The 14154-nt window shown below is 42.1% G+C and overlaps 1 protein-coding gene across 3 annotated transcripts in view; it reads left to right on the top strand.

The window, feature by feature from the left end:
- Rbm5 (RNA binding motif protein 5) overlaps nt 1-13723 on the top strand; it is a 30979-nt gene extending 17256 nt beyond the window's left edge. For 2 of the 3 annotated variants that reach the window (XM_005074902.4, XM_013117042.3), the window contains exons 11-25: nt 1372-1469; nt 2442-2529; nt 2677-2754; nt 2836-2908; nt 3816-3901; nt 4269-4353; nt 4562-4653; nt 8051-8212; nt 9209-9358; nt 9442-9513; nt 10086-10265; nt 10534-10608; nt 11572-11669; nt 11749-11878; nt 13126-13723. In XM_005074902.4, the coding sequence (XP_005074959.1) occupies nt 1372-1469; nt 2442-2529; nt 2677-2754; nt 2836-2908; nt 3816-3901; nt 4269-4353; nt 4562-4653; nt 8051-8212; nt 9209-9358; nt 9442-9513; nt 10086-10265; nt 10534-10608; nt 11572-11669; nt 11749-11878; nt 13126-13251 (1593 nt within the window). In that variant the 3' untranslated portion in view covers nt 13252-13723. The remainder of the gene's footprint in view (nt 1-1371; nt 1470-2441; nt 2530-2676; nt 2755-2835; nt 2909-3815; nt 3902-4268; nt 4354-4561; nt 4654-8050; nt 8213-9208; nt 9359-9441; nt 9514-10085; nt 10266-10533; nt 10609-11571; nt 11670-11748; nt 11879-13125) is intronic. The other variant, XM_021229970.2, reaches the window with a different exon arrangement.
- The last annotated feature ends 431 nt before the right edge of the window (nt 13724-14154 follow it).

Genomic DNA, 14154 nt, shown 5'->3' with positions numbered 1-14154 from the left:
ACTCAGGAGGCAGGGTCATACTGATGTCTGTGAGTTTGAGGCCTTCCAGGGCTATATTGTGAGACTCTGTTTCTAAATGAATAAATAAAATAAAAAGAACAAAACACACCCAGAAGAATAAAATACTTTTTCTGAATGTGTCCAGTTTGTGTAGTACCATGTAGAACTCCATCAACATGGGAAGCGATAATGGGTGGTGTGGTGTGTGTAGGCTCTAAGTGACATGCTTACTACATGCAGAAGTGGGTTATAAATGGCTAGAGAGTGATTATACTAAACCACTATAGCCAGTAGAAAGCATTCTCTGGTTCCTAAAGTAACAAAAGCATCTGTTGCATGCTCAGGAAATGAAATGAATTTATTTTCTTCTAGGAAATTGAACAACATTTTTTTGAGTTAGAACTGTAGAGTAGCAAATGTCCTCAAGTAAGACATCACACTCCAAAATTCATGGTGTTGTCGAACCAGAAATTTCCCATGACTAATACAACCAGTCCTGAGTTTCCTATCAAAGTTTAGTGTGTTTAGTTCTTAGGCCATAGTGACTTCCCTGGTAGTATTGAGGTAGATAGTGACAAAGAACTTGAACCAAGTAGGCAACTTTCACTCTATGAGGAGAAAAAAGATAATCTCATTCATTTCTGATGTGCAAGTTTGGGTCCCCTGAAACTATAGATGGCTATGAACTGCCATGTGGATGCTGGAAATGGAACCCAGATCCTCTGGAAGAGCAGACAGTTTTTTTAGTTGCTGAGACATATCCTCAGTCCCAAAAGTCATAGCCTGGTGTGGTAGCTTTTAATCCCAGCACTTGGGGACAGAGGCAGGTTGACCAGCCTGGTCTATAGATTGAGTTCTAGGCCATAATGAATAGCCAGACCTGTTTCGTGAAGCCCTGTCTCAAACAGAAAACTGAGGTAACTGTGACTCAAGTAATTTTGATACTGTATGAGGCTTCTGGAACCCAGTGTTCAAAGCATATAGTGGCAGTTGTGAGGTGCTAAATTGAGGACTGATTTTTGTACACATAGTAAAGGCAATACCTATAAAGAACTGACAGCTGAAATTTAAGTGTCATTTTAGTCCTTTGTACCTTTAGATTGACTTGGTATTTGTTCTTTAATAATTCTGGATTACTGGGCTGGAAAGATGCCTCAAAGGTTAAGAGCACCGACTGCTCTTCCAGAGGTCATGAGTTCAATTCCCAGCAACCACAAAGTGGCTCACAACCATCTGTAATGAAATCTGGTGCCCTCTTCTGACATGTAGGCAAATGTGCAAGTAGAATATTGTATACATAGTCAATAAATAATTTTAAAATAATTCTGGATTACTTAGACAAATTTTGTTTTTCTTCACTTTCTCCTTTAGGATGCTTCTCAGCTGCTTCAGATATTACAGAGTCTCCATCCTCCATTGAAAATTGATGGGAAAACTATTGGAGTTGATTTTGCAAAAAGTGCCAGAAAGTAAGTGGCATCATTGTCCTTGTTTCAGGCTGTTAGCATCTCATATTTACTTACATAGGAATGTTGCCAGTTGTATGTCAGCTCTGTACTGTCAATACTGGTTTCCCTGGTTGTAAACCAAGAGGGAGAAGATTGTCCTCTTTTACAGTCTATATCCCTCTAGACCTCTATCACCGGTTAATAACAGTTGCCAGACATGGTTTCAGTAGATGGGCTAAGGACACATTCTATGTCGACAGCATGCTAATATGCTGCATTGCTGTCTGATGCTATAAGTGTCCTTTCTTTTGTGTGTAATTTATTTTTAGTATATGTGCATTGGTGTTTTGCCTGCATGTACGTCTGTGTGACAGTGTCCAATCTTGGAGTTGTAGACAGTTGCTAACTGCCATGTGGATGCTGGGAATTGAACCCAGATTCTCTAAAAGAGCAGTCAGTGCTCTTAACCGCTGAGCCATCACTATAACCCAAGTATCCTTTTTTTTTTTTTTTTTTTAGAGGCAGGCCAGGCTATGGTTTAGTAGGTAAAGTGCTCCCCATGTCTGTAACCTCGGTGTTGAGATGGAAACAAGGAGATTCTGGTAGCCAAAACAGCTTTTTTTTTTTTTGAGAAATTCTGTTTCAGAGAATAAGAAGACACCAGATGTCTCCATGTACCTTGAGTACTCCCTCACATACATACTCACATGTACAGTACACACAAGACACCAAAAAGAAAAAAATTTCCATTTCTAGTATTATTAGTCATCCAACAGATATCTTATTGGAACAGTTACAAAGTAGGCCAGTGACATCTACCAAGGCTTACCAAGACCCCTCTCCTTCAGAAATTCTACCTTACTAGCATTTGAGACACATATTCCCTCCCTGAACCACACAGGCAGAGATTAACTGCTGCTCTCTTGGCACTGTTGGAAGCACAAACTTTGGACATACAGAGAAAATAGCATGCTTATATCTTTATGATTTCAGAGATTTGGTTCTTCCAGATGGTAACCGTGTCAGCGCCTTCTCTGTAGCTAGTACAGCCATTGCAGCTGCTCAGTGGTCATCCACTCAGGTAAGAATGAGACAAAGGGTCTTTTTACCTAAGGTGACTTTTGTTGGGGTTTTCAGATGCTTGCTGAAATGATTTTAGGGATTGCTTTCTGACATTATTTATTCTACTAAATTTATCCTTGGTTCTTTTTCTTTTGATATTTTATAGTCTCAAAGTGGTGAAGGAGGCAGTGTTGACTACAATTATATGCAGCCAGGCCAGGATGGTTATGCACAGTACACTCAGGTAGGTGAACTTGGCTAGAATCAACTTATATTCTACAGTCTGTGTCTAAAATAGTGACTTTAACGGTGAACTTTCCCTCAGTACTCACAGGATTACCAGCAGTTTTATCAGCAACAATCTGGAGGACTGGAATCTGAGGCATCATCTACGTCAGGTAATAAGCTTCATCCCTATTTTGCTTCCGTTAAAGTAGCTATAGTTGAGGAAGTATTAACTAGACCTGAAGCTACAAGTCAATTCCTAGCAAGAATTGAGAGGGCACATTGAGGACTGATCTTATTTGCCAGAAGGTCTGGTAAAAGTTATTGTGTATACTGAGACTCGGTATAACTTCTAGAGACCATACTATGATTAGCTTTATTCTTGGAATTTATCTGAGTGTTCAAAACTCCATGTTGAATCTTGAGTGACCACAGAAGTATAGGTGAGCAGAGTATATGACCCTACAGCAGCACTCAGACACCAACAGAAAAGCCACAATAGGATGACTTTGAGGGCTGAAGAGAAGGCTCAGCAGTTAGGAGCACTGGCTGCTCTTCCAGAGGTCCTGAGTTCAATTCCCAGCAACCACATAGTGGCTCACAACCATCTGTAATGAGATCTGATGTCCTCTTCTGGCTAAAGGCGTACATGCAGATAGAACACACACGCACGCACGCGCGCGTGCGCATCTTACTTTAGTAGAATTTGTGATAGATTCCAGGATCCTTTGTGGGAAGTAGGTTAGAAACTGACATACAGAGCCAGACATGGGGGTATATGCCTGTAACCCTAGTCCTAGAGAGGCAGAGGCAGAGGCAGAGAGATCTCCACAAGGTTAAAGGCATCCTGTTCTACATAGCAGAACCTTCTCAGAAAAGCAAAACAAACAAAACGCACTCACACAAATTGACACAAGCAGCTGGCAGAGGATTCATGAGTTTGAAGCCACCCTTAAACTACATAGCAAAATCCTGCCTCCAAAAAAAAGAAAGGAACAGCTTACAAAATGAAGATTAAAGTGAACAGTTGTGGAGTTCAAATGTCCTTTAGCTGTCCCTGACCCTTTTGTTTATCATCAGGCACAGCTGTGACTACCACCTCTTCGGCTGTAGTATCCCAGAGTCCCCAGCTCTATAATCAGACCTCCAATCCACCTGGCTCTCCGGTAATCTTGCTCTTAAATACAATTGCTGGCATTGTTGCTGTATAAATACTATCCTTTCCTGGTATATAACCAGGATTGACTAATTACATATTATTTCACCTAATTTCTTTATTAGGGTTTTTTAAGTTATTGTATTTATGTGCATGTATTTTAAATATAAAGAACCAAGCAGGGCATATTTATACTTTATAAATTCTTTAGCTCGACCTTTAGAAAGTTGTCAGCATGTCTCTTGCTAAAGAATTGCCCTAGATCCTTGCTGCAGTCTGTCTATCAGGGGAGTCCTTCCTCCTGGATGATTGCAGTGACTTAGTTCTCTTAAAAGGCTTTACAGTTGAAATTATATTGAAGCTAATGTTCTTTCCAGACTGAGGAAGCACAGCCTAGCACTAGCACAAGTACACAGGCCCCAGCTGCTTCCCCTACTGGTGTAGTTCCTGGTACCAAATATGGTAAGCCAAACCTCATGGGACTATTGACAGTTGGAAGGTCCTAATTGTTGCCTTTGTTGTTAATAAAGTTCCTCTCCCTTTGAAATGGGTGTCAGAGGGACATTTGGGAATATTAAGAAAGAACATTGAGGCCTGCTCTAGCTCACTGGCTTAGAGATTGACATACAGTTTCTTACCTTGAATGACTGGCTGGGTTTTGTTTTTGCAGCAGTACCTGACACGTCTACTTATCAATATGATGAATCTTCAGGATATTATTATGATCCTACAACAGGACTCTACTATGACCCTAACTCACAAGTAAGTGATATTTCCCTTCTTATCACTAGAAGAACCTTGGTTTTGCGTAATGCCCTTATGGGACATGAGATAAAATATTCCCTATTAAGGAGTATATGACCCAGATAAGTTGTAGGATTTTTGTTTCTTTGGGGTTTATGAGATTCCAGGACTTTACATGTGAATCAATTTTTTTTTTCCAAGATAGGGTTTGTCTGTTTAGCAGCTCTAGCTGTTATGGAACTCACTTTGTAGACATAGATTTGCCTGCCCCTTCTTCCCAAGTGCTGGGATTGAAGATGTGTATTACTACTGCCCAGCTAGGTATTAATTTCTTTATGGCCTCCAGTGCGTACTTTTAATTTCAGGATTTGGAGATTTAATGTTAAGTGTTTAAAGACCCAGTGAGAAGCCTCAGTGGATACAAGTGCTTACCATGCAAGCCTCACAACCTAAATTTGATTTGTAGGATGGAAGAAGAGTACCAACTCCCCTCAGTTGTCTTCTTACTGTACACATAATATACACGTTGTAGGGGCTAGAGAGATGGCTCAGCAGTTAAGAGCACTGGCTGCTCTTTCAGAGGAACGGGTTCAATTCCCAGCACCCAAATGACAGCTCACAGCTGTCTGTAACTCCAGTTCCAGGGTATTCAACATCCTCACACAGAGTATATAAACACCAGTGTACATTAAATAAATACATTAGTTAATACATGTTTTAAAAAACATTGTACACAGTGCTAATAAGAATGTTTTCAAATGGGCTAGAAAATAGGCTCAGTGGTACACATTACTTGTTACTCTTACACAAGACCTGGGTTCAAGTTCCAGCGTTGCCAGGTGGCGGCGGCGGCACACGCCTTTAATCCCAATACTAGCACTTAGAAGTTAGAGGCAGGCAAATCTCCATGAGTTTGAGGCCATCCTGGTCTCCAGGCAGCCAGGACTATACAGTGAAACCCTGTCTCCTGAAATTCCAGTATCAACATGTCAGTTTACAACCACAGTTCCGGGGAATCTGATGCCAACTTGTTGCCTCTGTTGGCACCAGGCACAAACATGGAGCACATACATATATTCGGGCAAAACACTCATACACAGGCCAGGTGTTGGTGGCGCACGCCTTTAATCCCAGCACTCGGGAGGCAGAGGCAGCTGGATCTCTGAGTTCGAGGCCAGCCTGGTCTACAAGAGCTAGTTCCAGGACAGCCTCCAAAGCCACAGAGAAACCCTGTCTCGAAAAACTAAAAAAAAAAAAAACAAAAAAAAAAAACACTCATACACAATATATATATTATTAGTCGGATTTTGGGATACACGCCTTTATTCCCAGCACTCAGGAGGCAGAGGCAGGTGGATCTTTGAGTTGAGGCCAGCCTCGTCTACAGAGAGAGTTCCAGGATAGACTCCAAGGCAATACAGAGAAACACTGTCAAAAAAGAAAATATAGCCGGGCGTTGGTGGCGCACGCCTTTAATCCCAGCACTCGGGAGGCAGAGGCAGGCGGATCTCTGTGAGTTCGAGACCAGCCTGGTCTACAGAGCTAGTTCCAGGACAGCCTCCAAAGCCACAGAGAAACCCTGTCTCGAAAAACCAAAAAAAAAAAAAACCAAAAAAAATATATATATATTATTAATATGTCGAGATAAAAGTATGTAAGTGGGGAATGTGCAGTTTTTTGTTTTTTTGAGATTTGTGTGTTGTGTCTACTTATATCTATTCCCCATGTGTGTGCAGTGCCTGTGGAGGCTACAATAGGACATTGGGTACCCTAGACTTGGAGTTAAAGACGGTTGTTAAACACCATCTGAGTGCTAGGAATTGAACCTGGGATCCCTGAAAGAATGGTCATTGCTCTTAGCCACTGAGCCCTCCAGCCCCCAGTGTGGGATTCTTCAATGGTTACATGGATACATATCCATATATATATATACCACTAAGAACATTCCCAGCATATCTGCAAAGGTCCTAATGCTGTTTGCCGATTGAGACCCTCCCTCTTCAGCATCCACTCTATTTTTAGAGATAATTTTGTCAAGTTGAGATTTTGAAAGCTGGGCAGTGGTGGAGCATGCCTTTAGTCTCAGCTCCCAAGAGGCAGTGGCAGGTGGATCTCTGAGTTCAAGAACAGCCCAATCTACAGAGTGAGTTTCAGGAGAGCCAGGACAGCACAGAGAAACCATGTCTCAGAAAAGAAAAAGAAGAAACAAAAAGAACAATTTTGTGCCCAGGGCCCAGCAAGTTGATTCACATCTTTAATCCCAGCACTTGAGAGGCAGAGGCAGGTGGATCTCTGTGAGTTTAAGGTCAGCCTGGTCTACAGAGCGAGTGCCAGGACAAGCTCCAAAACAACACAGAGAAACCCTGTCTCAAAATCAAAAAAAAACAATACTAACCTGGTCTACATAGTAAGTTCAGGAAACCCAGGACTACATAGTATGATGGTGTGTCAAAAACAACTTCATAAACCAAGTATGGCACATGACTATTATCCCAGATTTCTGAGGTAGAGGCAGGAAGATGAAGAGGTTAAGGTATCTTCTACACAGCAAGTATGAGCACAACTACATGAGACCCTATTTTATTTTAATTTTTAAAGCTTTGTTTTATTATGGGTGTTTTACTTTTATATATACCACTTGTATATCTAGTATTCAGGCTTCAAGGGGCTAGAATCCAGGGTTGGATTCCCTGAAACTGGAGTTACAGATAACTGTTAAGTAGCCATGTGAGTTTTGGTAATCAAACATATCCTCTGGAAGATCTTGGTTTTTTAAAATAAAAGCCTCACAGATTCTTGGGAAGAAATCATATTCTACTTTTCCTAGAAGTTTTATACGTTGTCATAATTCTCAAACATACCAAGGTGTGCTATTGATCCTTTTTTTTTTTTTAAGATTTATTTATTATGTATACAGTATTCTGTCTGTGCATGTATGTCCACAGGCCAGAAGAGGGCACCAGATCTCATTATGAGATGGTTGTGAGCCACCATGTGGTTGCTGGGAATTGAACTCAGGACCTCTGGAAGAACAGTCAGTGCTCTTAACCTCTGAGCCATCTCTCTAGCCCACTATTGGTCCTTTCTGAGCAGGACCTTGTCACTAGTCCTTGGGTTTTTTGTTTGTTTTTGTTTTTGTTTTGCTTATTTGTTGTGTTGAAATAAAGGTCAAGCCTAGGTTTGCCTTTATAGCTAAGAATAAAATTCTGGTCTTCTTGCCCACCTTACAAATGCTGGTTAGGATTATAGGCATTCATTACTACTGACATAACATTAAACTTAACATAGCAAAACTTGATGTATAGCCAATGGTAGAGCACTTATCTAGCATATTTAGGGCCTTAGGTTCAATTCCCAGCCCTACAAAAACTTAATCAGCAAATCTGTATTCATTGATACTCTTTTTCTCTTGTAGTACTATTATAATTCCTTAACACAGCAGTATTTGTACTGGGATGGAGAGAAGGAGACCTATGTACCAGCTGCAGAGTCTAGCGCTAACCAGCAGACGGGCCTGCCTTCCACAAAAGAGGGAAAGGAGAAGAAAGAAAAACCCAAGAGCAAAACAGCTCAACAGGTATGACCTTTCCAAGGAAACCATGACTCTTTCCTTAGAGGGTTACATTGACTTAATTCTTCATTTTTGGTCCTGATAGCACAAGCCTGTAATTTCAGCAACCTAAAAAGCTAAGGCAGAAGGCTTACAAGTTTAGGGGTCAGTATGGGCACCCCTCCTCCCCACCCTCCCCCGGGTACCTTAGTAAAACCCTGTCTCAAAGTTAAAGTAAAAAGAGTTGGTAATACAACTCAGTGGTAGATTACTTGCCTATCATGTATTAGGACCTGACATTCACTCCACAAAAATTAAAAATTGGTTGGGCAAGAGATATAGCCCAAAGTAGAATGCTTGTCTAAGTATTTCAAGTACTGGGCTCGATCTCCTAAAAAAAAAGAATAAAGAAAATTTACAAGACCATAATGGGTTAAGGATACGTGAACCCCTGTCTGAAAAATAACTAAACAGTAGGCTAAGGAAATAAATAGCTCTGTCGATAAAGTGCTCTGTGCATAAGCTCGAGGACCTGAGTATGGTCCTCACAACTGAAAAGGCCAGGCATAAAGAGATAGTTCTGCTGTGCATACTGCTCCTGTAGACTTTGATTTCCAGCACTCATGTTGGGCATTTTACAGCTATCTATAACTCTAGCTCCAGGGAATTTGACACCCTCTCCTGGCCTCTACAGGCACTGTACCCATATACACAGACTCACACACATTTACATAATTTAAAATATTAAATAAATCTTAAAATGGTGCACATTTTTAACTACTGAGCTTTCTCTTGCCACTACCAACCCAAGTTACATTTTATGTATGTGGTTGTGTGCATGCTTGCATGACATGGCGTATATGTGGAGGTCAGAGACAATGTGAAGGGATCAGTTCTCTCTTCCTGCTCTGTGGGTTTCCATTGAGTACTTTGTGAGCCCAATAACTAACTAATTATTGTTAGTTTGTTCACTGTTAAGTTACGGAGAAGTAAGTGCTTTTTGATGGTGTTCTTTAATTCTAGATTGCCAAAGACATGGAACGCTGGGCCAAGAGTTTAAATAAGCAGAAAGAAAATTTTAAAAACAGCTTTCAACCTGTCAATTCATTGAGAGAAGAAGAACGGAGAGAGTCTGCAGCAGCAGATGCTGGCTTTGCTCTTTTTGAGAAGAAGGTAATGGAAGCCTACAGGAATAGCCATGCTTAGTAATGGGCACCTTTGCAACACTTGAGGCTTATGCTTGTTCTGTTTTCCAGGGAGCCTTAGCTGAAAGGCAGCAACTCATCCCCGAACTGGTACGAAATGGAGATGAAGAAAACCCCCTTAAAGTAAGGAAGTACCACCTGTATTTTAACCCAGTGTGTGGTTTATATATCAGTTTCAGTCTCTGCTACATCTTGGCTAATTCAATTCCTTCTTAACATGGGGTGCTTTTCTCTGTCAGTGGGTATCTGGAGCAGCTTTGGCATATAGAATCCATAATTGAGGGCTTTGTGTTCTGTGCCTGAGATCAGGTGAGGTGGACCGATGAATGAAGCCTGAATCCCTAAGCTAAGGAAATTGGTTTTTGTAGCATTTGTAAATAGAATTTTTAATGGTCTGGAAAGAAAATTAGGATAAAGTGAAAAAAAACCTTACTTTCCTTGATAGATACTGGTATGGCTGGCCCATTACGCTGATCTGTTGTTGTATTTAGAGTTTTTATGCATGGTCAGTGGTTTGAAAACAGTCATCCAGGAACCTATTTTTGGGCTCCAAAGGGTTGGTACTAGAACGCTGCTCCAAACAGTTGATGAAATGTACTTTACTACTGAGGGACAACATAGAATAATGAAGTCTCTCAAATTTTGGAACTGTTATCTATGTGATTTTCAATGAGCCATCATCATTTTATCCCCAGAGAGGTCTGGTTGCTGCTTACAGTGGTGACAGTGACAATGAGGAAGAGCTGGTAGAGAGACTTGAGAGTGAGGAAGAGAAACTAGCTGACTGGAAGAAGATGGCCTGCCTGCTCTGCCGGCGGCAGTTTCCAAACAGAGATGCCTTGGTCAGGCACCAGCAACTCTCCGACTTACACAAGGTGGCCTTGCTTCTCAAAGCTTATGGGGGAAGAATGGAGGGAATTTAATGGTGGGGGTGGTGACCCTTGTAAAAGTGCAGTAAATACCTTCCTTCATTTGGGTGGGTACCTGGAGTTGTAGAACATAGAGAAGCATTATGTCTTCACACACTCCAGTTTTGGTTTGGATGCTATGGTGTATTGAGATTTGGCTGGAATGCTAATGTTCTGACATTTCATTTTAAAATGGCCTGAATTCTAAGTGTGTCTGTAAACTCTTTTGTAATAGCAAAACATGGACATCTACCGAAGATCCAGGCTGAGCGAACAGGAATTGGAAGCCTTGGAGCTAAGGGAGAGGGAGGTAAATAAATGGATTGTGTACCACTAGGATGAAAATCCTGACATACTTGTCTGTGGTACTTTCTGGTTGGTTAGTTAGTTAGTTGGTTGGTTGGTTGGTTGGTTGGTTGGTTGGTTGGTTGGTTGACATAAAGAGTATTGATGTGTTAATCCCAGCACTCGGGAGGCAGAGGCAGGCGGATCTCTGTGATTTCGAGGTCGGGCTGGACCAATAGCCTCCATAAAAACCAAAAAAAAAAGAGAGAGAGAGAGAGAGTATTGATGTGTTCACAGGCTGGCCCTGACCTTTTAGACCAAGTATTCCTCTTACTCAATCTTCCAGATAGCCTAAGTGTAGGCATACACCACCACACCAATATTTTATTTTGCTTTTATTTGTAGCATTTAGTTCTAGATTCCTAAGGGTATAGTTGGAAGGGTCTGTCAAAAACACTTTGCCAAGCCAGGCAGTGATGGCGCATACCTTTAATCCTAGTACTTGGGAGGCAGAGGCAAATGGATCTCTGAGTTTGAGACCAGCCTGGTCTACAGAGTAAGTTCCAGGACAGCCAAGGCTACACAGAGAAACCCTATCTTGAAACCCACCCCAACCCCCAAAAAATGACTTAGAATTTTCTTGTTCCAGGATAATTCTGAGGTGTCTGTACTCAAGGCTTTTGCTTTCCCCATTGATTATAGTACCAGTTATCCAGGGTCTGCTGGATGGGTCTCAGGGAGCCTCTAACAGTTTTGTTTCTGGAAGTAAACCTGTCCAAATGCTGACTGGAGATAGGCAATTCTGCCCTCATCTTTAGGACAATAATTAGCAGTGTGACCAAGAGTGCTAAAGGAAACAAAGGAATTTGGTATTTAAGACCACATATGCTCCAAATTAAAGAATACTTCAGGTTGAGGTCTGCGTGTGTACTGTTGAAAGTTGCGGTAAGAATACTCCTAACTTGTTTTTTGTTGTGTTGCTGTGTAGATGAAATACCGAGATCGAGCTGCAGAAAGACGAGAGAAATATGGAATTCCAGAACCTCCAGAGCCCAAGCGCAAGAAGCAGTTTGATGCTGGCACTGTGTATGTGATGTGCACCATTTTCCAGTTCATTAGCTGGGGCTCTGGCTGTTTTAAATAACTGTGTGTTTGCCACTGGCAGGAATTACGAGCAGCCCACCAAAGATGGCATTGACCACAGTAACATTGGCAACAAGATGCTGCAGGCCATGGGCTGGCGGGAAGGCTCAGGCTTGGGAAGAAAGTGTCAAGGCATCACAGCTCCCATTGAGGTACGTATAGGCTCTGACATTCGCGGGTGCTGGGTTTACAGGCCTACTAAATACTGAATAGGCAAAGGCACCTTACCTAAAAGTCCCCGCTTTTGTCTTCCTCATTATTTTGTTTTTGAGAGGAAGTCATTGTTGCTTGGTTTTTTGGAGATAGACATGATTTTCCTGGAATTCACCATGTAGACCAGGCTATAGGAGTGAACTCAGAGATTTACCTGCCTCTGCTTAGGGTGATGAAACTAAAGGCATGAACCACAAGGCTTGGTGCCCTCATTGAGTGCTTGCTACTTTTGCAAAGGACACAAACTCAGTACCCAGTACCCACTTGTGAGTCTGCCATTGCAGTTCCAAGTTTTTGCTTCCCTCCTCTGGCCTCCACAGGCACTTCATGCACAAGGTACACAGACATGCATACACTCAAAATATCCACCCACATAAAATACAAATAAATGAGTGAGTAACTAAAATATGTGTAAGTGCCAGCAAAATGACTCATAGGTAGCTTGACATGGAAACCTAGCAGCCTACATAAAACTGGAAGAGATGACCATCTCTACAAAGTTGTTCTCTGATGCGTGTATCATGCCACACATGTCCCCATACACAGACAAACACTATTTTTTTAATATTTAAAGAAAATGTAAGCTGAGTACAGTGGTACAGGCTTGTATTTGGCAGGTTGAGACAGGAGAATCCCAATACCTAACTGAGACCTTGTTTGGAACCTACCCACCCACCACCCCCACGTGGCCATTTTAAGTTTAGGGAAAGAAATCCCTAATTTGTCAGAGCCCAGGTTGAGCCAATCCTGGCTTCGGGGTCTCTGACCTGACCCATTGGCCCTGGTAGGAATTCTATCAGCAACTCAGCAACTGCCCCTACCATGCCCTGGCAGGAATTCTGTCGTCACCTTTGTTACCTTTTTTTTTTTTTTTTTTTTTTTAATTCAAGCATGTTACTCCAGTGAAGATGAGTTTTATTGTCATTGTCTTATCCTCTTGTAGTTTGTGCCTGTGAGTACCTTTCCGAGGCCTCAGCAAAATGCTTTAGAGGCCTTTCTAGGCATTGTAAAGTATGGATGGATTCATCTTCCTGAGCCACTTTTATTAACCCCATCCTTAAAACTCCCTCACGTCCAGTGTGACACCCTTGTCTTCTCTTTATTAGTGGTTCTGCTCAGCAGTGTGGGCAAGATGACAGGTGGGCACCCCACTTACCAGCTACTAACAATCTTTCTGTTTCCTCAGGCTCAGGTCCGGCTAAAAGGAGCTGGCTTAGGAGCCAAAGGCAGTGCATATGGGTTGTCAGGTGCCGACTCCTACAAAGATGCTGTTCGGAAAGCCATGTTTGCCCGGTTCACTGAGATGGAGTGAGACTGGGAAGCAATGATGGATGGGCACAGGGAGCAAGCCATCTCTTCAATTTGCTCTTATTTTCTGTCTCTAAGAGCATGCCTTGTGCTATTAATAGTTTTAGGGTGAACCACTTCATTCTGCGGGGTTCTCCCTTCCACCTTAAAGGAGCTCCTTTATGTGGATTATCTGCTAAATGGCCTTCCTTCCCACCCGAGGGCTTGTGAACAGAGGGGCAATGGGCTTTTTATACTTAAGTGTACATAGTGTAAATGTGATGTGTTTTACATGTTGTAGCCTGTGTTATGCCCCTCCTTCCGAGGGGCTTGAGAAACTCTGAGTGGTTGTCAACACCAAAGCCACCACTGTCATTTGTTGTTGTTGTTATGTCTTGGCAATAGCCTTGTGTATATTTGTATATTATACATTTGTACAGAATTTTGGAAGATTTTCAGTCTAGCTGGCTCCTTTACAAAAGAAATACCTTCAAAAATGGGTTTCCTGTGTCTTTCTTGAGAGAATGGGTGGTAAAAGCTGTCTGAACAGTCGTATCTGGTGGGGGTTTAATTTATTTATTTATTACATATACAGTGTTCTGCCTACACACCAGAAGAGGACACCAGATTGAATTGTAGATGGTTGTGAGCCACCATGTGGCTGCTGGGAATTGAACTCAGGACCTCTGGAAGAGCAGTCAGTGCTCTTAACCTCTGAGCCATCTCTCCAGCCCCGTGTTTAGTGTTTTGAAATGGGTGGTATAAGCTAGGCTAGCCTTACAAACACACTATGTAGCCCAGGCCGGTCTGACGCTTGTAGTCTTTGGCTGAGTCTACTGCAGTTCCTAAATGGGCTGTGAGTACTTGTGTTCCAGTGTTCAGGTTCTAGACCTGCTAGGGCATTCAGCACATGGAGTAGAACCCCTTC

The sequence above is a fragment of the Mesocricetus auratus genome, unplaced genomic scaffold, assembly GCF_017639785.1.
Source record: "Mesocricetus auratus isolate SY011 unplaced genomic scaffold, BCM_Maur_2.0 Super-Scaffold_100691, whole genome shotgun sequence".
NCBI lineage: Eukaryota > Metazoa > Chordata > Mammalia > Rodentia > Cricetidae > Mesocricetus > Mesocricetus auratus.
The sequence above is the reverse complement of the archived record's forward strand: the minus strand, read 5'-3'. Positions and strand labels throughout refer to the sequence as shown.